The sequence below is a fragment of the Musa acuminata genome, chromosome BXJ3-9, assembly GCF_036884655.1.
Source record: "Musa acuminata AAA Group cultivar baxijiao chromosome BXJ3-9, Cavendish_Baxijiao_AAA, whole genome shotgun sequence".
Taxonomy (NCBI): Eukaryota; Viridiplantae; Streptophyta; class Magnoliopsida; order Zingiberales; family Musaceae; genus Musa; species Musa acuminata.
Window position 1 is genome coordinate 4062992 of NC_088357.1, and position 24981 is coordinate 4087972.

Below are 24981 nucleotides of genomic sequence, written 5' to 3' on the forward strand. Positions count from 1 at the left end.
GTTTTTTTGCTAAAAGGGTTTAAAAGTGAAACAAAAGCTACCGATGGAGAAAGAGCATTGCTAGCTTGAGGGTTGCGGCGGGCTTCGCATAATGGGCCCACTTGTAGGATCCATCTGAGGCCCAAAAGTTCCTTGAAAACGGACACTTCTGCTCGGCCGGACCGAATCACCCACTAAAAGTTTGCGGGAACCGGGGACGATTGGGGTCCACGTGTGTTGGTTTCCCATCCGTCTTTGACCGGACACATCAGCCAAGAAACTCCACTCGGCTGATTCGATCAGTCTGACTTCCTTTTCGCTGGTGGCATTGCCAGGCAATCTTTGTCACTCCCCACAGTCACATAATATTCTCGTAATTTATGTTTCAGAATTAATTCTATCCAAGTATATCATCCAAATGTCATGGATCATAGACGTGACACAGTCAAGCACGAGGCCACAGTGGCCAGACACTAAAAAATCCATCATCATCTCTCTTCCTTCTTGTATCGCCAAAATTCCCAGCTAATTTCATATTAGTTAGATCTTCTATCTCTGTGTTTTATATTTTAAATTTTTATATTAAAATTACTATAGTTATTAAACTGAAACTCTAGACTCATTTATCATAATATTATTGATTTTATCGATAAAAATATATTAAAAAATAAATAAATAAATTTTATTCTTTATAGTGATGGACGATGATATCATTGAGACTCATGAGTGATTATTGTTAATGAGAAGAGACGAGAGAGATAAGAATTACTCAGTATTTATTCTTGTTATCTAATTCTAATGTAGACCAGATAGATAAGAATAACTTTAGTGATATATACATCATTTGTCATCATCAATTGACATGATGATAAAATATTAAAATTACAAATATCGTCCCCCAACGATACCCACATATTTTGTCATCGCTCTTCTTATCCTCACATCCATCGTCCATCGTCACAAATGTTATTCATCATCATCAATTAAAATATTTAAATTATTATTTTTATTTATATTTTGATATAGATATTTTAATTTTATAATTATAAAAAATTAATATAAAAAATTTATACCTAAGAATCAGAATGCTAAATTGATCTAACGAATCCCTAAACCCGCACGGCCATAGAAAATCTGATTCAGACGGATGATAGCACGAGAAAAAAAATCCTGATCGCTGCAGATCTTTAACGCAGATCACGCAGCGAAGGAAAGCGAGACCCGTGGATTTCACGTTATTACCGGACGAGCGATTCCAAACACATCAAATCAACCGCGGGCCGCAGTCCATTCGATGATGCGTCACTTTTATCTCTCTTTGTCGCCAACAGAAGAAGGTCGCTGTTCGCTCCGGCTTTGCGTTTTCGATGCTGCGGAAGGGTGCAAATGCGGAGGACTTTATTTTGGCCTATAAATACCCCGACGTCATTTGTTTCTCCGCCCCCTTTCGACTCCATTGTTCCGTTCCGATCGATTCATCGGTGCCATCCTCCTCATGTGCTCTACCCGTCTCGTCCTCCTCGGGTTTCATCAAACCCTAAGCATCTCCGCTTCGCCCGCGTCGACGAGAGTGCGGATTTCTTCTGCCAGCTTCCCATCCATCTTTCCTGTTAGTATTCCTCGCTCGCCTATTTCGTCTCTGATTGCTTTTAGCTATTGATTCGTTTGAATCTTCCTGAATTCGATTTTCCGCTTTTTCTCTCGTGCAGCGACGTGGATTCAGATTCGATGGGCACAGGTGCAGGCTACGACGGTCATTCGTTCCGTTTGCTTTCTCTTTTGATGAGGTTTTTCCTATTTCTTCTTCCGTTTATTGGTAATTTAGGGTTCTATTTCGTCCTGAATCGAAGGCCAATCTTATTTCCATGCTTGATTTGCGTTTCAGGATTCGGGCCTTCCCTCGCTTATGGAAGACAGCAACGGGGTTTCGGGGGGGAATTCGTCGTATCTAGCTTCAAGCGAGGACGAAGACAGCGACGCAGACCTTATTATTCATCCTACTGCTGATGTCGAATTGAGATCGAACAAGGAACGTTTTGAAACTCCCGATTCTTCTATAACTGTGGCCGCCCACCGTTTTGCAACCCTTCGAGGGCGGAGGAAGAAAAGGTGCGTGTTTCTGATTAAGAGCTCTGGAATGAATTCTTGAAGTAATCTTCTGAAGTTTTTATTGGTTGGCAAATGGATTGGTAGGAGATACATTTGCCATAACAGGCATTATCTGTTTTATAGATCATAACATCTTGTAGCATGCAATTTATTTTCACTACTTTTATTTGACATTTAGACTCGGCATCAAGTTATTTTTAGCAAACTACTCGGTGTGCCTCACTTCACCTGACTTGTTACCCGACCATATTTGGCTGTATCATGAGCATGAGTCGCATTGCCATCTTTAGTATATATGATAAGTACAATACTTGCAATGTTTTGTGCACATTTTTGGTTTCTAAAGAAAACTACTCGTTCCATTCAAATATTACATTACATGCGTACGTGACATTTATTATAGAACTTATGACTTTTTTACTCTGCATGTTGTGCCTTTATCACTAGGATGTCTTCTCATTGACTACTTTGTACATTACATTTGTGCATGCTTTTGTTGATTTCCTCTAACGATCCTTTTCTAGAAATGAAAATTTTGTAATTTCTTGTGCACCTTTTCCTTTATATTTTTTCTCTGAAAATGGCAAAATTTATAAACTTTTATGCATTTTACTATTTATGCACTTATAAGGATGTTCTTCCTGGTACTCATTCTTGGTTCTCACCTCCAGGTGTCTTGATGATCTTCATCTACTATATTGGTGCAAATACTAGAAAGTATACATTTATGATTTCTTGTGTCACATCTTTTGTCCTAAAATATGCATTTCAAGTGAGCAACTTTCTACTTGCAAACCAACTGAACATATAGTGATTTGCAGTAGTGGAGCTAACATGTTTTTTGTTTCTTTTTGGTTGGGGTTGTCAGTGAGGTCGGGCACGGTTGCATCATTTATACACTAAAGTTAGCGCATAGGCATATGATTAAAATTGAAAAGATTCAATAGAATTGACAGGAAAATTAAATTGATATAATGTAAATATACATTAAGACGCTGTGTGATGTAAAAGACCTACATAGTAAGAAATCACACATCATGACGTAACAAATAGTATTTGATGATAGCTAACAATTTAAGATACAACTGAACATCTAAAAGTTAGATGACGGATTGTAAGTAGTTGCATACACTTTTGACATAAACAATGTCCAAAATAAAAACAACAAAACAAAACATTTATGAGCACCATATTTTTGTTTATCTTTGGCAACATGAAATTCTTTACACTTATGTAGATATTTGCATAATATTTCCTATGCTTTTATCGAGAAAAATCTTTTCCAATGCATCAAAGTAATTGTTTATTCTGAATAGGCATCCACAGAACTCTTTTCCTCGATTGCTGACTTTGGTTTTGTTGATGTTTCCATTGTCAGAACACAAAAGGGAATTTTAATCAGCATGAGTTTGGTAGCCTTCCTGCTTGTGTTCCTTTTATTCTTTGATTGGTGTTCATGGCGGATTGTGAGGATGCCCTTGGAGCCATTTTTCTTAACATACCCTTTCACACTATCAGCAGCTTTGTCAGCATTTGCTGGATTTATTTTTGTCCCTATCGTTGATAGCATGAGGATTCATCAGGTCCTTAGGAAGGAAGGGCCAGCTTCTCATACGTCTAAAAGGGGAACCCCAACAATGGGTGGGTTATTTTTCGTACCTATCGGTATCATTGTTGCTAGTATCAAAGCTGGTGAAAGGTCTACTGCTGTTTCTGGAGCAGCAGTCGCCACTATTGCATTTGCAGCAATTGGATTGCTTGATGATCTTCTAAGTTGTATTAAGAGTCATAATTATGGCTTGCCAGGCTGGGCAAAATTAGGTTTGCAGGTACAATTCTCCATCTCTATATTCGTATGACTTTTGCTTTAAAAGAAATCACACGCATCATATATAGTGTACAAATGATGTCAGTTCCCAGATGCTTTTATCTGATTATGTTTGTTGGGGCTGTTGACAGGTAATTGCTGCAACATGGTTTTCCTTTTGGTTGGACTCGGCACATATATCAACATCATACAACATGTATAGTTTCTTGTAACCAGCAAGATCATCATGTTTGGGTGGTGAACAATGATCTGATTACTTCCCTTTTTGTTACTCTTATTGCTTATACTGTATAAAGTCTTTTCGCATTTAATACAATTATTAGAACTGGGATTATAATTAGTCCAGTTATGCCCCAAAAATTATCATAGATAACTGTAATAAATATGGCCAATTCAACCAATCAACTGGCACAATTAGTCATAGCATGATATTCCATCGATCCACTACCCCACCTGTTTAGATCTGTGTTTCCTTGTCAATGTTATTAATTCTTCCTTTAAACTTTGATATTGATGGATGTGGATGGAGAATGATTTGGTTTACATACAGATGTGTTACTGATTTGTTGTATGGTTTGACCATTTGAGATGGTATTGAGGGTAACTTAAGAAGACAATAACTTGTATATGAGAATACTAAATGATAATAATCTACATATTTTCTGGTTCTTTTAGCAAGCATCATGCTTTCATTTATACTCCATCATCGAGAGAAAATTTAGATCATATCCCTTCTGTAAGGTAGGAGTTCTGTTGTGAAGTCTATGAGTTGTGGTTTAAGATATCATCCACCAATTGAATAAGATTTAATATATTCTTCTTCTGAAGCAACTAATTCTTTCCAAACAAACATGATACAACTTCTGTGCTGCACTGTGCTTATTTGCTTCTCATATAGCATGGATATTGGATTTTGATTGCTTTCAAAATGGACACTAGTGATACTTTTGCAGGAAGCTAAGGTTGTTTCCTTTGCTATATCTTTATTCCTCACACATCCTTCTTTTGTTCTTTTCTCCCCGAACCTTGTGATGATGAATACCACATCCTGTTATGTCAGATATAGTGTATATCCTGATTCTTTTTTTACTTTCCTGATGTTTGATTGAAGGAAATTTTTGGTTCCTCTTCCTCCTCCAATGGGAATAATGTATCTGGGGAAGTTCTATCCAGTATTGACGGTATTCTGTTTTGCCTCAATGACCAATGGTGTTAACTTGACTGATGGACTCGATGGCTTGGCTGGCGGGTGCGCTGCATTGGCCTTTATAGGGATGTCTGTAGCTGTCCTTGCAATATGTCCTGGTAAGTATGATAACTGGCAATTTAATGTCAAAGATGTTTGTGGCACTTATCCGAAGTTTCCATATTTCACTTTTCGTGAACAAATGTAATACTATTCTGTACTAACTATTTTATACAAAATTTTTGTCTATATACTTTGTTCAGGTGCATGCAATATTCTTCAATGCAAATTTATGGTCATTGTTGTGCATGCTCGTTCTCTTGATCAATCCCACTTGCTATAAATTATAGCTCAAGGAGAAGTTTTTGTTTGACTTGCAATTAAGACTTCTAGTGTTAGTGCTGATAGGGAGACTTTTGGGAGAAAAGTTTGCTTTATATGTGCTCTAGTGTCTTGTTTTTTTTCTTTGATAAATGCACCTTGCATTTTATTGTACATTAACGCTTAAAAAAGATATGCCCACAGAGCATTACACGTAAATGAGACCATAGCTGCTGATTTAACATTCAATTTGGCTCTCATGTCTATGACTGTTGATTTCTTCAACAAATAGACATGTGGTAACTCCATATCAAAAGCGGAAAGTGGGCTATGTTGGTCTATAAGGCTTGATGGGCTTATATACCTGCAACATATGTTTAGCCACATGCTTGATGACCCACTATAATCATATTTTTACTGGTGGGTTTGGTTTTTCGGATTGGGTTGTGACAATGACAATTGATATTAGACTGCACCTAATAGGACCTAGTAGTATGCGTGTATGGTAAGTGACTCAAAGAAAGAAAGAGCCATCTATAGAAATGATGAAATAACCACCACTGGATAATGAGCCTCACATGGCACGTGAGGGATGTGTTTGTTATTGGGTCCTGATGAAGACGTCAAGCTTGTGACTTGTGAGTATGATTTCTCAGTTAGTCCGAAAATAGAAAAGGGAGGTCAGTTACATTGATAAAGTTTGATGGGCTTACTACTACTAATATTGTGGGTTTAGCAAGTTGAGCTAAGTATTTAAAGATCCATTGTTTTTGGGTTTTTGAGCCAGTGGGCCAATTTGGCCAACTTGTGAAAACATGTTTGGACTGTGATTAGAGGATTTAAATTCAACATAACTATCTTCTTATTAGGTTCCAAAAAGCTAACAATATTTTTACTGTTTCATCACCCAACAGATCTTGCAGTTTTTGGATCTTCAATGGCTGGAGCCTGTGTAGGATTTCTATTTCATAACAGATACAAGGCTTCCGTTTTTATGGGAGACACTGGATCTTTGGCACTGGGCGGTGCATTAGCTGCAATGGCTGCTTTGTCAGGAATGTTCTTTCCATTATTCATAGCTTCTGGTACCTTTTTGGTGGAAGTTCTATCAGTCATAGTGCAGGTATGCTGATTTAAGCTTGTCCTTTATCTGATGCATTATCAACTCTCAATATTAGCATAGTTATGGAATACGATGGCCCTGTGATTTTATTATATGGCTGTCTCCCATTGATGTTTTCCACATCTTTTCCTGTTAGTGCTGTTTGTCATTAAACGTTGATTCATCTACTTATTTACAGAAGGATGTAACACTTTTATCTGTTTTGAGGAGATTGTGTTAATGTCTTCATGAAATATCATTGTTCTCCTAGTACAAGTTTTGTCACACACTACAAGTGGGATAAGGTTTGAGCTACTTTATGATGCTAGGTAGGTATACTACTGCCAATTTAAACATTTTGGACCATGTTGTTCAGGCCTATACTAATTTAATAGATCACTTAGGCCTATATTAATTTTGGGCCATCATTATAATTCTCTTCTAGCACAAGTGAAATAACTATGTTTAGCTTGAATACATTAACCTGTTACAATGAGAAAAATAAACTGATCCTCGCCAGTCAGATCATGACAATTTCATATGATAAACAAACTCAGTTAAGATAGTTCTCCTTGGGAAATATCGGGTGGTAGACATTTAACCTGTGCAAATGCATTCAATGCTGTATCTTTCTTGCACTCGGGGGACATACCTTCATTCTGAGAGTGATGGAAAGCATTGTTGTCATCCCATGCCTGTTTCTAAATTATTGCATCATTCTAAGCATGTTATTTTCTGCAGGTTCTCTTCAAGAAGGCCACAGAAGTCTTGTATGGGACTAGAAGGCGCATCTTTCTGATGGCACCTATCCACCATCACTTTGAATTGTGTGGAATTACAGAACCAATAATTGTTGCCGGTGCATATGTGTTATCATTCATCTTGGCAATTTTTGCTGGATATGTTGGATTATTTTCAGCTTGAAGTGCAAATTTTTCTTCACGTATGACCACTGTTATCTCGTCATCTGTAATTGTTTTGGCTCAGAGCTAATTCATGGTAAGCTATGTGGTCCAAGATGACCTTTATACTAGACAAGTTTTGTAGCAAATCCTGTCTGGCCATTTCAAAATGAGCAGTGAGGAGAGATAAGTTTGTAGCCAAGATGTAGATAAGAGATAAAAGCAGATTCACAGAGGTTCTGTCTCCTGTAAATAATTGGATGACATAATTTCGCCTAGTAGTTGGCTAAAACATTTTCTTTTTCAAAAGGTCATCCATTTTGATCCTTGGTGGATGTAAAGATGATACATTGTGGTGAGCTTTGAGTGAATACTTACCTCTAACACAACGATTGGAAATGTTCCTCTTCCAGGTAATGTCAGGCAGAAACCATCTTCATCCGGTCGCCGTTGGCTGGTTATGCTGAAAACCAAGAGCAGGGCTGCCCAGAAACTGTGTGCTGAACATTGGCGGGCTCACCACATCCCAAAAGTTGAGCTGGCCTTCGAACACCAAGCTATGCTGCCTTTCCTCCATTCGTTGAATCAAATAGTTTCGTATTTTTTCTCGACTATTGTGCCTGTTGATTCAGGATTTGGAAGAATCAGCATCCTTGATGTGACCGCGTCCAAAGTGGTATTGTCTTTACTTGCCTCTTTTGACATTTTAGACTCGCCAGATAACTGCGCATCTACGGTGGGGACAGCATCCAGACACGTTCGTAGCAGTGCGATGCGTGTTTTACCAAACAACATAAACAACAGGTAAGGGGTATAGCATTCTTCCAGACCAAGATGCCGACTCCGCATCGTTGTCGGCTGGTCGTCGTTAACTGGCCGTCATATATGGTTGTCGGCCCGCGCTGCTCATGTCTGTTAATTGTTTCATGACCCCTTTTTATTTTTTGACCTTTAAAAACAGGATTGATTCTTCTTCCACTCTTGAGTTTTGCAAGGACAGTCCCTTCAGCATGCACCAAAACGTGCAACATCAATTCGAGTCACAGGAAACTGTTGTTACAAAGAAAAATGCTTATTTTTAAGAACATGGTCAGAGATAATCTCATGAAAAAGAAAGAAAAAAAGAAAAAAAAACAAGACGACGAGTTTAATAAAAGAGGAAAAAGCAAAGGGTAGAAGATTTGACGCGACGCTTAATCCGGTGAGAAAGCTTATGTAATCTCCAGGAACCATATCAGTTGTTTCAATCCCTTGTTACAACCTGTTATCCCATCTCAAATTAAAATTTGACTGTCAAATTCAATTTCTTCCTTTGGTGTTCTGATACAACGCTTAGATTAAGCTGTTGGATTCTCTCCCACCAACCACTACTGTAACCGCATCTACCACTCATTTGGACCTATAATTTACTTCATCACACAGCAAGGATCAACTGTTCTTTGAGGAAATTCTTCTTACTATAATATGCCTTCCTATCTAATAGGATGAAAAGCTATCAAAGGAACCAACCACTACCACAGTACTGCTAAATTTGTTGTTGTTTTTTTGTGTTCCAAGTAATACTTTTTGCAGTCAGGAAAAGGACATGATGTCTTTATTTTTTACATCCTTTCTAATGCTCAATGTGTTTTTAAATCGGTGTTGAATGGAAGTTTTCTTTCGAGATCTGCAGCTATGATTGCTCCTAATTATATTGTATGCCATGATTCTGATCATAATTGCATCCACATCACATCGGGCTAACTATCATGCTAAATGTGTTGAAGCTTCTTTCATGCAGGGTTTTCAACTCATACTGTTTCATCACCGAGATGAGAGCAGTCACTTGACGACGCAAGTATGACAGTAGACGAGCGAGCCGCATGTGACGGAGACTTCCAAATGGGCGGCTGTCAATTGGATGGTGGTGGGTTCATGTCTCATCTCTCAGAGCTGCGTAGGACATTGGAACATGTCCTCAACTCCCCCCACCCTCCCAGCATCTTCATGTGCTGTTGTTATGTTGGGTGCAGTCACAACTCAAGATAAAATGACTGCCATATTTTTTCCATGCAGCAACTCAACAATCTTATCCATATTCTCTTGAAAACACTTTGCCCCTTTTCTTATATGATTTCTTTCGAATCATTGACTGTTCTGAAGAAGAGCGCTGCATCCTCTTTCTTATCTATTCATTCGCTGAGCCCCACGTACTCGTTTATGTCTGTGCCTCATGATGCCTGCTACTCATGTTTCATGTGCTCCGAAACCCACCTATGCTTTAGCTTAGCTGGAAAGGCCGGTTGGATTGGTGAGTCAGGCTCTCCATCCATCTCTCCGCATGGGAGAGAGAGAGAGAGAGAGAGAGAGGGAGGGGTAGCGAGCGAGTTAGGTGGTCATCACTTTAGGCATGCCACTGGCGAAGTTATCCATGACGCTTCCACTACAAGCATTATATAACCTAATGGAGCCTTGTCATGTCATCACCAGCAGGCGCGCCTCATCTCCTTTCTCATCCTTCTGTGCTCATATGGAAGCAGCCGGTGATAGAGAGCCGTGGGAGGCGGCCCTCGACGATGCAACGTTGGACGTGCTGACGGAGATCGATGGCGCCCTTCAGATGGAGCTGTTGGACGACAAACACGGGGAAGAGGCCGACGACGACAGGCTCGGGCCGGTGATCCGGTCTCTCGAAGACGAGATCTCCGCTGCCGCCGCCGCCGCCGGCGGTTCGGTAGCGGGTTGCAGCAATGGCGATACGATGCTGGAGTCGGGTCACCACCACGAGGACTGCGAGGACTGCAGACTGGACGACATTCTATCAGGTCCTGACAGCCATGGCTGCTCGACGTCGTCGACGTACCTCGTCGAGGACCCCTTTGGCTGGGTGGAGATGGAGGCGGCGGGCGTGGGATCTCCATGCAGTGACCTGGTCGATTGGTATGCCGACGAGTGCATCAGCGACCAGGTCGGGGTGGTGGGTCATGGCGAAGCAAGATGTCACTCGACCTCGTACTACAGCGAGCAGTACACTTCCCTGTGGGAGTAAAGACTAGTTAGACTCTTACGTACATGTAAAACCATATGTATATGTCTTACATTACGGCAGAGTAGCAAATAAATCAGAAGGGGTCGTCTCCTATTTTGCGGTCGTTTTGGTGTAACAATGCAACTATTTAATCGCATCGGACGGTTAGGAGATCATTTTCGACAAAACGATGGACTTTTAATCGCTAGCAAAAATCTGAACCATTCACTCGCATCGAACGGTCAGGAGATTATTCTCGATAGCTTAGGGAAATGTTGTGAATAAAAATGGGCTTTCAATTATCGGGCCCATGTGGCCCAACAAAAGAAAAGCCCTAATACGCAGACGCAATCAAGAAAGCCTTGTCGGTTTCCCTTTTGAATGAAGAAAGCGAGGGCCGCTTCCTCGCTGTTGCTCCTTCGCCGCCGGAACCTGACGAGCGCCGCCCCCTCTCTCCAGGTTTCTCGCTGTCCTCAAATCCTACTCGGTTCTCTCTTCTTCTTCTTCTTGCATTCTTTCTTCGATCGGTGGCGGTCAAGAAGATGTAGTTTCCTTCCAGATGGATTCTCCTTCATCTTTTTCTCTTCCGCCGCCGGAGCGTTACATCTACAACCCCACACTTCGATGGAACCCAGAAGTCGAGGAGTACTTTAACGCGGCCTACGGAGCAGACCACTTCGCCCGGATCTCCAAATCCCTAACGTAACTTCTTCGTCTCCTTCCATATCATCTCCCTGCGCTTTCCGAGCATACAGTTGTGTAGGGATATTGGAATGCACGATATTATAAACCCGAGGCGATTGTCAATCACATGCCAAACTAGCGACCCTAGTTCAAGATTGATTAGTAAAGGAAGGTTTTGTTCTTGTGTGTCCTTTACAGTGACCAATTATCTTGAATCTTGATACCGTTAGACAATGTCTTTCTTGTAACTTATTTGTTTCAGAATTAGTATTATCTTCCATTCTTCTCTATTTCCCGTGGGTTGCATGTAATTGAAGGTTGCTAGGTAGAATATGATTACGTTAGATCTTTTCTATGAGCATTTACACTGAGATTTTCCTTTACATAATGCCAGTTTCTTTTAGAGTGATCACATCTGCCTTCATCTGGTTTGGAGAAATTTTATTAACATATTTCAAGGAGATTTTTCACTCGAGTCATTTCAACAACTGCCTTCATTATTAGTCACTATCTTATGTATTCCGGTGTTAGAATATGGTGTCATTTCTCGCCACCAGGAAGACTGCTTGATTAGTAGGGTTGCCCGTATCATCATGAGAGGAGTTGCAAATGCGAGAGACATGCCCTTTTGATTTTGATCTTGTAGAGAGTTCTACTGATTCTTTAATACTACAAAGATCTCCTGGCAGATTAGTTCCCCTTTATGCTTAACACTTGAGAACTTGTGCTTTAATATGTCTCCAAGTTCTTTGGAGTTTCCCTGTGCGCTTTTTTTATAGTCATCTTGATACGTTTGGACATTATTTTTTCTTCATTATTACTGGTCTTGTTCTCGACTAGCCATAATACTTCTTCAGAAGATGAACAACTGACAGTTTATTTTGTTTAGGCACCCTTCTTCCTACTCTTGCATTCGTGTGAATACTCTGAAATCTACAAGTGAGGCAGTTATAAGGAAGCTAATTGCCATTCTCAATGAGAAAAGGCTTGAAAATGCTGCTGAAGGAGATGAGGTACCAAAAGAAGGAAGTTTGTTGGATTCTTCTATCCGTAATGTGATTGACTCAAGGTTGCTTCAGGATAATGATACTCCTATTGGAACATCAGAAAGCCCTTCCATTTGTAAGTGTCCTTATCCTGGTCTTGATAATGTTGTGTTTGTTAAAGGTTCGGGACCACATATGCTTCAGTATGGTATTCAACCTTGCCAACCCATGAAAGAAGTAATTGTGAGTCGCAAATGTGCTGAGGCAGTTCTTCGTGGAGCACAGGTACTTTCTGAATATGGTTGCGGTGTTAGCAATGTGCTTGTTCTTGTCAATTAATAATTTGTCATATGTATTACTTGTTTAATTGCTTTCATTCTATCAGCGTTAAATCATGATGTTCATTGCATTAAAATGGTTTTTTACTCTTTCAAGAATTGTAACCACAATCTGCTTCATGTTCTTTATTACTTGTGATTCTGTTCCTCCTATATCTTGTTAGCTCTCTCCATTTCCTGTTGATTCTTCCTCTGGTATCTGTTCAACATGTGTAAGTTCTAATTCAACTTCGGTCGTGGTGGTCTGAGAAATTTATACTTTATTTGAAAATTTTTACTTGTTTTATATTTGTATATTTATACTTATTGGTCAAGCCAACTCTTTTAGCCAGCTTCAGCTACACTGCTAGGGTTTTTCAATGATCAGGGGTATTACTTGATTATTGGTGATGGTTTCTGATATTTAATTTCTACTCGATCTACATATGGGTACTTATTGGTTTGTTCTGTAGTTGAACTTTAAATGAGGAACTTGCAGGTGAAACTATTCTTGATGACATGCTTCACAAGCCAGTATGATATCCTATCCCCTTTTACGAAGTTGTAACAAACTTGAACTTTCCCATCTGCCATCGTCATGTTTTTTTATTGTATATCCTCATTGATCCAAAGACCTAGTGATTCTTTTGCATTCTATCTCCATCTTTACTTTCTCCTCTAGTAAATTAATCTTTTTGTACAGATGGATTTACAGATATTCTTTGTACATAAATGAGCCACGTCAATTGATTTTTCTCTTGGATACTGTGATCAGTACCATCCTAATCACTAATTTCTCGAAATGCAGCTTTAGATATTCATCTGTGCCAAATTAACTTTTTGGAATTGTTGTTTTTTCACTGCCAATTCACGTATGATTTCACATGCATGTTAAGTAATTCCCATCGGCCACTCCATGTTTTAGTGTAGTTCTATGTACTGTTTTTTTTTTCCTTTTCATATTGGACAACAGATTCAATGTTTTAAAATTCTTTACCTTTGAATTTTCTAGGCCATCTTTACTGGATAGAACTTTTTCTTTTTCTCTTCAAGTTACTCATCTAGCGATCACTTCTTTGCTAAAACTGATTGCTGGTAATAATGTTATAATATGTTGGTGGGTTATGCAGCCTATGATAAATCTGTTTCAACTCAGATGTATTTTCCCTCGTGCTTTGCACATTTTAGATGTACTTAATGCTTACTCTAGTTCTGAAATTCCCATACTTGGCTGCAGCCCTCCTTTGTTTAAAGCATTTCAAAGTTTGTGACGGTTTGGAATCGAAATGTACTTTATAGGAAATTTATGAATTGAAGCAGTTGGAGTATAATGGTTTATCCACAGGTATATGTCCCTGGTGTTCTGGCTTGCAGTGCACATGTTGAAAAAGGGGATGTAATTGCAGTCTCAGTAGCTGTTGAGCAGCGTATGTCTGATGGTGGATGGGGTGTTGGTTTTACACGTGGTACTGTCCTACAAGGGTTGGAATCAGGTAAGCTCTATCTTTTGATAGTTTAAAGCAAAGCTTTAGATACTGGTCAAACCAGCATGTATTGGCTGGTATTTACTGGCCTGACCAAGTAGTAATGTTGAAATGTATAGCTTGATACTAGCAAAATGCCATTAATTTGAATTATTTTTATTATTTATTAAATGATACCAGTGGTGCAAGCTAGATATGACCAGTACATCAATACCTTACCAATTTGATGGGTTGCTGAAACTGTGTTTGGACCAGTTTTAAAATCCTTGATTTGTTTATTTTGGAATTTAATAAATTACTTTTTAATCGTATACTTATTCTTTAACATAATATGCTAAAAGCATATCTTTTGTTCAGTGCCCACATTCTTTTCTTTACATATAGATGAAGGTGTCTCTAATTGTTAGTTATTTTCTAATGGACAATGTCAAAACACATTTTCCTTGTTCTACGTAACAACAAATTAAAAAATCTAGGCGTCAGAGCTCTGTTAGTTATTCTGTGTTTGGGAGTGTTGCGGAAGTTGCCTATAGCTTCAGATGCATAATTGTGCCAAATTGTGGGCCCGCTTCATTCATCTAGAAATTGTCCCATGTTATTATTATCATTCTTGGTTTTTTGAAAAAAAAATCTTGGTTTGACAGGCCATATGTAATTATGAGGCATAATGGAAAATCGAGATGCAGTTTGATCAGTCTTTTCTTGCCATAACCAATCAGAAATAAGACCTCAGTGGGCTCAGGATATAGGGTCTGAACTTAGTATTTTGTTTGACCGAATCAATCGTAGACACTTGTTTGTCATCAATGTTTCCAAAGCAACAACAATGTTGCTAAGTGCATGCCAAATCCATTTCTTATTTTAAGGAAAGAAAGATTTTTTACTTGGTTCTCTTGTTAGTCTGATCTTAGCATCCGAATAATACTTATAGATTGAACTTTAGAAATAATTGCAAATATTCTCTTTGTTAGGACATCCTTTTTGTCTTATCTTCTTGTTTTATTGGCTTTAATGATAATATGCATTATGCAAGCCAAGAGCCAAGACTCTATAAAGCGCTTTGATGCTATTGTTTTGTCTCTGATTAATTGTCTTGGCTCTAATGAAAGATAACAGCAAACTAAATTTAACACTTGGTCAGGGGTACATAATTTTGTAGGCTTCCTTTTCTCCTGGGAAAATAGTTCTTTCAGCAAATCTGGAACTTGCTCCAGGGATTGACTTGAACTGGAGACCTAATAAATTTTAGTGAACTTCATTATGCACTTGTTGATTTTCTCTTTCTAATGGTTTAGGCTTGTAATTTTACTGTTTTTAGTTGTATTTTTCTTCAAGATGCCATTAATGCTTCAAGATGCCATTAAGGCTCTAATGAAAGATAACAGCAAACTAAATTTAACACTTGGTCAGGGGTACATAATTTTGTAGGCTTCCTTTTCTCCTGGGAAAATAGTTCTTTCAGCAAATCTGGAACTTGCTCCAGGGATTGACTTGAACTGGAGACCTAATAAATTTTAGTGAACTTCATTATGCACTTGTTGATTTTCTCTTTCTAATGGTTTAGGCTTGTAATTTTACTGTTTTTAGTTGTATTTTTCTTCAAGATGCCATTAATGCTTCAAATCGACTCTAATTCATTGCCAATAAAAATATGATAGATCCCCATTATCATGAAAGAAATGGCCTGTATATTGGTCAAGGTACTACTTCATTGTCAAGGGCTTCTATGTTCCGTGTTTCTGAAGGGATTGCTGTGGAGATGACTAATAGGGTATACAAGCTTCCATCCTTTTATGGTATGCATTCACAGTGATGAAACTTTTGTATAATGTTTCTTTAGCAGCTATCTTTCTTATCTTCTAAGCTTATGTCATTTAGCATTTTATCAGAATATTGGATTTCATCTGGCAGTCTTTCTACATGATCAAAAACTTAAAATTTCCCTATCCAGCAGTAAATATAACTGCTCATATCTGAAGCACAATTTTTTGACTTAACTGCCTATGTATGAAGCATAAATTTTTTAGTGACTTTGATTGTCTATCTCTCTTGCTAGATGTACTTGAGGGCGAAATCTTTCTTCAAAACTTGCCCAGCATTGTTACAGCTTATGTCCTAGGTATGAATAATGTCAAGTTTGTCAATGCTTCCTCTTTGCTTTTTTTTTGTGTGTGTTAATTTCGCATTTTTATAATTATTTTAGTTTTTACTAACATATTTTGTGTTGTTGATTTTTTTTTCCTAGATAATTTTCTTCAAGTGCATATACTGGGTTGACTGCATTTCTCTAAATAAGCATTTCACTGTGAAGATATATTATATTAAGTATCTATTACTGGCTGAAGATAGCGTAATCGATTCAAAATAGAAATATAGTTCCTTATTAAAATAGTAATTTGTCTCTTAGATATTATTAAGTTTCATGCAATATCTTATGTATGGATGATGTTTCTTTTTAAAGCTACCCGATGGTTTATTTATTTATTTGTGTAACCTTTATCTGTTTGATGCATTATAGTACGTATTGGAATGATTGTTATTAACTTGGTTGGTTTTCTAAAAAATTGCAGATGAAATATGTACAAAAATAATCTTTTTTGCTGCAATCAATTTTGAAATTTTCATTTCCTATGGAGTTAAGTGTTTGCATATGTTACCTATGGATTTCTTAATGGTGCCGAAATAAATTAAAGTAGCAAATTTTCATTCTTTTTGGAAGGAGTCATGATAGCCAGATGGCAACAGTATATTATGAGTTACTTCAAATTATTTATGTTTATGGTTCAACACATTGTCTCTGGTTATTACATATTTACTATATTTTGTATTTTATGATATTTCTTATAGTGCCTGTGTTGTTGGATACCTTAATTCTAAGTCTTCTGAGTTAATGTTTCTGTTTCTTAGATCCCAGAGAAGGTGAAAGAATTTTGGATATGTGTGCTGCTCCTGGAGGGAAAACGACTGCGATTGCAATTCTTATGAGGGACAACGGAGAGGTTGTTGCTACTGATAGATCTCATAATAAGGTAAAATCTGTTTTTTTTAATTCTTGAACCATTAACTATTGATTTCAGTTTAGACCATGTCTAGTAGCAACCTGGTACTGTAGATGAGCCTGCATTGGAACCATTCACAAAAGGGTTTATATTCGAGTTCATGAACTTAGTTCAGTGGCAACTTGGCCATCATAGATTAGATCATAGAAACACGTATGTGGACACCAAAATCTAAATCTCTTGGACCCTGCAGTGCCGGGGTCCTCGTGCCCTTGCTGCTCCTTAGAGGTTTTTTCTTTAATCTGTTGCATAAGGGAGGACATTGGGTTCGAGTCATGAAAATGGAAACTCTTCTCTATATTTAGATGTAAGACTCCAAACATTAACCCTCCTCAGACCCATAATGGTGGGACCCACATGGACTGATTATGCCTTATTTTTTTGTTTTGTAAGGGAGTAAGTGAGTAATTGAGTAACTATTGTGTGTTGTGACATCTTGTTGGTTAACTAGCCATATAACTCCTTTCGTAGCATATATGGAGGTTACCAAGATGTTAAAAAATATAGGTTAGAAGAGGCCTGGCTCCCAATCCAGGGGCCTCATAAGACTATATTTGGTTGCTATATTGGTTGGAACCAAGCCCTAATAAAGGGTCAAAGGTGACTCTTCTTCTAGAGATGCCTTTGGGGTCTATTCTGAACCGTGCAGGGCCCAATCAGACAATTCCTTGTGGTTCAAGGAGCTCACACCAATGATAGCTAGCATGGACCTTATTACTTATGATTATTGGCTAGGATCTGCCAATGATTTTAATGGAACAATCTGTGTTTGTTTGACAGCCAACATGAGGATATAACTGAGCTATATTTGTTATATACTAGAACTGATTGACCCATCAACAGAGTTCCAAATGGGCAGATTTTTACCGCCATTAGATGATAGTGTAAGGATGACTACCGTACATCATTGCATATCATGTATTTTATGGTACCTGTTGATTTCGTAAGCTAACCTTTCCTTGTATCCTCTCTTTCGATATATTTGTAATCAATAGTATCTCCAAGCATAACATGCATATATTGCTTTCAGGTAATGGATGTTTTGAAATTGGCTGCTGAGATGGATTTAACTTGTATAAAGGCATATAAGCTAGATGCACTTAAATCTGTGCAAAGGACTAATGGAATGTTGTATTCTGAGAAAACAGATTCCAACAATGATGAACCAGATATTGCAGCAGTAAATTCATGCTTATCTAGTTTTTCTACAGATGTTAAGATCAACATTGAGATGGAAAAATGCAGCATCAATGCTACACCATCAGAAACAGGTAAAAACTATCAAACACGTAAGGCATAGGAGCTTGTTCTTTTGTTTTCCAACATGTGCACAAGTCATCAGCTATATGCATGGAGAATTATTCATTGTTCATGATTGTGGTCTAAGAAAGAGCTACTTGTGTTATTTATTGATCTTTAATGTAAATATCTTCTGAATGATTTTATATACCAAGGAAAACACAATCTGGTTTTAGATGTGAAAAATCTAAAGGGCAAACAATGAGGAAAATACTTACCTTTTGAGCATCGTATCATCTTCTCTGGCATTTGGATGTCCTCTTTAGCCTGTTTACTGGTGATATCTGCCCAGAGGACAGACTGTATATTCCTCCATGTGTTATCTTGGTTGTTGTGTATGCTTCTTGCTTGCTAAACACCCTTAGTGTGAACTTGCTCTTAAATTGTTCAGTTGGTGAGCTGGATTGCTTTGGAATCACACAAGAAATGCAACACTGTTTCTTGTTGATGTGACTCGTGTTCTGTGCATGCAGGTAATAATCATGGTTCATAATTTCATAACGTACCGGCGTATTGAGCTTTGCTCGATACGGTACGGTACGAGCATACCGAGCGGTACATAGGGCATACCGCTCGATACGTATATATATAATATAAAAATTAATATATAAAAAATATAAAAATAATATAAAAAATAAAGAAAGAGGCATTTGTTGCCTCGGCAACGTTGCCTCCTTTTCTTCTCGTCGCATCAGACGAGGAGAAGAACACGGTCTTCTCCTCATCTGCGACGTTCGGTGAAGACATCGAAGGCCGCAGACGTCTCCAGCCTTCGGCCAAGAACGTAGTGAAGAAGAAGCCGAGCTGTTGCATCTTTGTTATCTTCTGGATCGGGATTGTCAAGGGAGGGCGGCGCCAGATCGAGAAGTGTCGAGGTTCTCCCAATTCTCCCTCTTCTCCCTTGACGCTTCTTCTTCTCTCACCGCAGCCAGGCTGATACCACTCGGTAGCGGGCAGCGACGGTAGAAATCAACTTTTACCGACCTATTTCGGGTGGTAACGGTCGAAATATCGACCGTTACTGCCCGATACAGTCCCGTATCGTCTGATACAGGGCTAGATCAACGGTACCGCTCAATACGGGCGGTATCATTGGGTATTGTAGTCCTTGGTAATAATAGGTGGACTTATGATGATAGTCAGCAACAAACACTCCCATTTTTCAGTTATTCTAAATATATTTTAGCTTGCTAGATTACTGGAGCAGATTCTTGTTCTTTGTTGCAAATTTTTACAAGAAAATTGAGCATTTGGATCAATCACTTGATGATGTTCATTTCCTACCATAAGGTGGTTCTTGTTTTTATGCAACCAAAGTCGCATTAGTGGTTTGAATCTGAATGGTTCTTATAGGATATACATGCTTTGTTAATTGTGTACATGAAAAATTACTGTTAATACCAAGAATTAAATGAAGGGAATTGTATAAGGTGCTTCCTATGTGCCCATACAAGTCTTGTAAATTCCATAGGAGAAGGCTAGGTGAAATGATTCAGATTAGAGATATTTGGAGAGGAAGCTGAAGGCTAAAACAGAATTAGTGGAAATGGTAAAAGAAAATATTATTTATATAGTCATCTAAAGATGCTATCAGAAAAAAAGTTCAATGGCTGAAAAAAGATCTTTGTAGGTAATCCAAATTGTTCAAGTACTGTTTTTTAACTCATTTATGTACGGTGTGTGTGTTTTTAGACCAATGGGCTAGTGTGGTTCTACTTGCTGAACTTATAAATTGTCATCAATAGATTTCCAATGACCATAGTTAACAGACCTCATTTCCATCTAACATTTATAACCAAATCAATTTTATTTTGTAGTCAGTAATGGAAAGACAGATGGAAGACATCTCAGCAATGCTGCCAAGAGGAAGAATGCACCACGACAGAGAAATGGACCAGGAAGAAATCAGTCCTTGGGTGGTAGGGTGGAAACTTCAAAAGGTTTCATGCCTAACAGTTTTGATCGTGTTCTTCTTGACGCTCCATGTTCTGCCCTGGGCTTGAGACCTCGACTGTTTGCTGGGGAGGTAAGATTTTCAGTATATGCTATATCAGAGAATTGCTGCTTCAGCAAGCTTGATCCCACTTACGCAGCTTTGGGTCTATTATTTATGTTCTACTGTGGTTGTGACCACATAGAAATGGGCTCTGAGACTTATCAGTATCTTCAATGTGGTAGAAGTTCCATGATAAGGCACAGCATGAAACAGAATCCTAGCTACATACTAGTAGTAATTTTCTTTTTTTTATCTTGCCATTTTGTCTGGTGATTTTTGGTGTCAAAACACCAGTCTTTTATCGTTGGTAAGGGGCATCTCAGTTAGACTCCTAATTAAGATCATAGTTTCTAGAATATAATGGCATCTGAGTAACTGAGGTGCTTACAATTTGTGGTATTCTACTATACAGCCATACTAAAGAAAATCAGACATATAACCACAGTTTGATAATTTGACATAAGATACCTTTTATCTTTTCTTGGTGTCAAGAATGATTAATTGGTCTTTTCACTTCAGTTCCTCTAGGGCATGAGATGATTAATTCTTTAGTTTATACTTTGTATTGGTCGTATGTTTTGGATCTATTACTGATATTTTGTAGATTTATGGGAAAATTCTATTGTGATGCTGGAACGCACTGTGGTAAGGTTGCTCCTTAGTAACCTGGGTTATAAGGTCACGGACATTGTCTCTCGTAGTCCTCTGCAATAGCTGAAGCTTCATTCACCAGACTTTCCTTGTCGTTGTTACATAAATCACAAAATGTCATGGTTTTCACTGTATTTTTCTTCTTATTCAATGTCTTAACTCTCAAATTATATTCACTCATTATTAAAGTTGAAGATATAAGCAACTTTTGCTGTGTTTAACATGTTGGAAAATAGATCATTTTTTACTTTCTGGTACCCATGCAAAAGTTTTTCTTCTCCATACAATGACATAGACTGCTTTCATAACTGGATGAGATGATTCAGTATTCTGCACTGGGAGAAGTGCTGTTCTTATTCCTTATACTTGATGCCTCCTGATATACCAGAATAGGTGCTTAGTTTTTCTTCCAACTGATCCTTTATCTCCACTAGATTATTTTCGGTAGACAGTGAATATTGCAATAGTGATCGTAGATGATATCCGGTAGTTGCAGCAAATGCAAATTAAATAATACCAACATCTCCTTTGTTTTAGATTTACAATTATATGCCATTTTACCTTTCCTCCACCTTTTCCTTCGTGTCCTATTGCTGCCATGTGTTACTTTTGCATTAGCAAAATCAGCCAACCGTGCTCAGGTCCACTCAATTCAGCTGATAGGAGCAATGAATCAATTAATATTGAGGCGGCCTTGCATGGTACATCGTTTCATATTAGAATCAGCTGATACGACGAACTTTGCTTTATAATTTGTTTTTATCTTTTCTCTCACTGATCTCTTGTTAGTTTATGTTGTCATCTCAATATAAGTTACATGTTACCTTTCTCTCATTAATTAGGGGAGAAATAATTGTAAGTGCAAAGGATAAGGAGGCATATTCTCAAGTGCTAAAAAAAAGATAAGGAGGCATCTTTTTTTGAAAAGTTATTACATTGCCTTCTTGCATTATTACATTGCTGTCCATTTATTTGATATTTTCTTATTCTTGATCTACTTGTATACTTAACATCAAGATTCTTGTGTCATCACCATAAATCCATTCAGTTGATCCAATGGGTGGGGTTATTGACTTTTCATCTGCTCAATTTCATGTACTGAAAATTATCAGGACAACTAACTTGGTATATGTCCATCAGTTCAATCATAACTTAACTTGTCTAAGTTCATTGTATTTACACTATCTTATTCTACTTAAAAATGATTCATGGAGCTAGAATTAATTTCAATTATCCACAAATGGTTGTCCATGATATTCTTGGGTCATAAATTTAATGACATCAACAACCATGGTGTGCTAGGAATATATTGCAACATGTGACTGGGTCAGGATAGTTTCCGTGGCAAACAGTGGCATATCTCTAAGATGATGAGAATTTTTGTAAGAGACACATAGGCGAGCTGCAAATGCTAAGATAAAACTGCAAATTATCCATGAAACATAGTTTTTGTTGATTTTCTTATGTTTTTGTTTTCAGAGTAAGTCTTGACATGATTTATAATGCCAGGAGACCATGGAATCTTTAAGAAATCATGGAAAGTATCAGAGGAGGATGTTTGACCAAGCTGTACAACTTGTTCGTCCTGGAGGAGTGATAGTATATTCTACGTGAGTAGTTTTTTCTTTAATATCCTACTTGGCAATGACTGCTGTGGTTTTTTTACCAAAAAAGATTTCTGGATCTCAAGATAAAACCTTTAAGCAAATTTTAGCATGTTAAACTTCTAGCTATAAAAAAATTATCATATTGTCAATTAGTGGAAAAATTATGTGTATAAAACCTTTCTCATTTATAGACTCTGCTAGGAAAATCATGCTATTAAGAAACTACAACACATATCAATATTACCCCATTGATTAAAAGTGTATAGACCAGCGGCTAGCTGTATATTATAAGTGAACTTTCTTGTCTAACACGGGCCATATTGCTGATTTTTAAATTATTCCATTATCAGCCAACTAATGCTTCAGCTATATAATGGAGAATAATTTACATCTTTGTTTCTTATTCCCAAGGATTATGTGGCAATGATGCTGATGATGCTATGATGGTGGGATAATGGCAAATGTCAAGTATTTGTCTATTCTAGGCATGAGATAGTTCAGATCCTGACACCTTTCCTAGACCCCTTTTTCTTTCAGATATTATAGTGTTCCCAATACTAATAACTTTGAGATTATTTTTCTTTTTTTCCCTTTTCTTGATATCCATATGATCACTGTTTGCAGCAATATTTGTTTGAAATATTTTAAATATTTGTCGGGGTTATCAAATCATTATTTTCAGTACAAGGTGTTTTAATGCTCTTTTTAAATGCAGTGAGCAATATTTCAAATTCTGCTGTCAACATTAATCTATGTTCTTATAGGTGTACGATAAACCCAGGGGAGAATGAAGCTTTGGTTCGATATGCTCTAGATAAATACAAATTTCTCTCTCTGGCATCACAAGTAAGATCCGGTATTTGCATTAATTCTTTAGTGTACTATAACTATGGTCTCAGACTCTCCTATTTTCTTTTGACACTAAGGGTTACTATTTAGAGCCTTTGGCTATCATTGATGAACTTGCTTATTAGTTGGCGAATGAGTGCCAGTCACTTCTGATAATTGTGCGTATATCTTTATTGATTCTTTTAATTAAATTGTAGCACCCAAAAATTGGAGGACCTGGTATAGTTGGCCGTTGTGATCTGTTTGGTGGGAAATATGTTGAGTAAGTTTCTTCTCTGTTCTCTTCTGCTCTATTTCTGTCTAAATCATTTGCATGTTAAAAATTTTGATCAGCAAACTAGCTCTTTAGCTTTGATAAAATTCAGTTACCTGAGGTAGTGAATAATCTGAATGACTAAATTCCAGTAGTATGAATATATGTTTTCCTTGTCTGCCTGCCACCATCATCATTGTAAGTGAAATTGAAATGTGTTTTTTTTTCTTTTTCACACAATTCCTGTAAGATGCAGCAAATATCTTGTGAAGTTGAAATGGTTTTACTTTAATAAAACATTTTTTCAGCTTCTAATTAGGTCTGAAATTCTTCATTCACAGGGAATGGCTAACAGAAAACGAATCTGAACTTGTCCAGAGGTTCGATCCATCATCTTCGCTCGATACCATTGGTTTCTTTATCGCAAAATTTGTTGTTGGTGAGAAAGACTTCTAAGGTACATCTAGAGCATCATGTGAGACAATTCCATCTAGAGCATCTCATATCTTTATTCGTTAAAAATATGCTTCGCTAATGATTATTCCTTTCTTGTCAGGAACAATCACCCGTGTGTAAGATGTGCAGCATGGGCATCCACGCCAATGGATAAGACCAGTGCAGCTTGCACAACTTCTGTGATAACAAAAAAGAGTTTATTATATTTGGTCATCGGATCAAGTTGACTTGTAAGTTAAATCTGAGATAATTTTGCTGGGAAACTCGATGCCAGGAAGGTCAACTCACCAGATACACCAGACGTCTATGCGCAGATTCTCTTCTATTACGGTCTTGTGTACCATGTCAGTATGAGACGCTAGTGCACCACTGCAACAGAACCAATGCTTGAAATCTTTCATTTTGTAACGACTTCTATCTTTGTTGGCCGCACAGGATGAGTTTGATCTATAAAAACGCTATCCTTGCCGCAGCTGAAGCTCAAAACATGGTATTCATTCTCTCATCAACTCATTTGTCATCCGGATGTTTCACCGGTTGGTAGGACATTTTCAATAAGAATTCTCTCTTTTTCAGTCCCAATTTCTCCATTTGTAGTCTCTTTTGACTTTAAGAAGCTCCTTGTGACATGAATTGGCTTCTGACCTAACAAAAGAGATTATTCGGGATGCCACATAATGTATTGATAATTTTTTTTTATCTCAACTAGTAATTATGTTGAAATAAGTGCAAGTTAATTTGTTGATCAGTTTGGAAAAGAACATAAATATCTTCGTTATTTGCATAGCTGCGGAGGGATCATGTGCATTACGGCAGCTTGAAACCAGTAAGAATAGTATATTCTGAAGACAGTTTCCAACGAAGCATGTGTATCATCTTCAATTATAGCAGCTTTAAGCAAATCGT

At 37.7% G+C, this 24981-nt stretch overlaps 3 protein-coding genes across 5 annotated transcripts; all 3 read left to right on the forward strand.

The window, feature by feature from the left end:
- The first annotated feature begins 1236 nt into the window (after positions 1–1236).
- Positions 1237–7741, forward strand: LOC135650150 (phospho-N-acetylmuramoyl-pentapeptide-transferase homolog). The gene is made up of 8 exons (XM_065169329.1): positions 1237–1588; positions 1689–1766; positions 1865–2088; positions 3467–3917; positions 4048–4112; positions 5028–5221; positions 6338–6546; positions 7267–7741. Exons 1-8 carry the CDS (start codon positions 1475–1477, stop codon positions 7447–7449), a joined length of 1518 nt encoding a protein of 505 aa, XP_065025401.1. The 5' UTR covers positions 1237–1474; the 3' UTR covers positions 7450–7741.
- Positions 7742–9724: 1983 nt separating this feature from the next.
- Positions 9725–10558, forward strand: LOC135650151 (uncharacterized). Its single transcript, XM_065169330.1, has one exon. The coding sequence runs from the start codon at positions 9817–9819 to the stop codon at positions 10453–10455; it is 639 nt and encodes a 212-aa protein (XP_065025402.1). The 5' UTR covers positions 9725–9816; the 3' UTR covers positions 10456–10558.
- A 236-nt stretch (positions 10559–10794) lies between these two features.
- LOC103997103 (rRNA (cytosine-C(5))-methyltransferase NOP2C) lies at positions 10795–24807 on the forward strand. 3 transcript variants are annotated; one of them, XM_018818429.2, is made up of 15 exons: positions 10799–10893; positions 10994–11136; positions 12008–12131; positions 12198–12389; positions 13767–13914; positions 15564–15701; positions 15962–16024; positions 16813–16934; positions 17995–18235; positions 20081–20289; positions 22420–22520; positions 23282–23363; positions 23564–23628; positions 23961–24076; positions 24176–24807. In XM_018818429.2, exons 1-14 carry the CDS (start codon positions 10816–10818, stop codon positions 24073–24075), a joined length of 1821 nt encoding a protein of 606 aa, XP_018673974.1. In that variant the 5' UTR covers positions 10799–10815; the 3' UTR covers position 24076; positions 24176–24807. The 3 variants fall into 3 exon arrangements, 2 of the variants coding, with proteins under 2 accessions (XP_009416521.1, XP_018673974.1); XM_009418246.3 differs by having other exon boundaries at positions 10795–10893; positions 12008–12389; XR_010500897.1 differs by lacking the exons at positions 23564–23628; positions 23961–24076; positions 24176–24807 and having other exon boundaries at positions 12008–12389; positions 20085–20289; positions 23282–23319.
- The last annotated feature ends 174 nt before the right edge of the window (positions 24808–24981 follow it).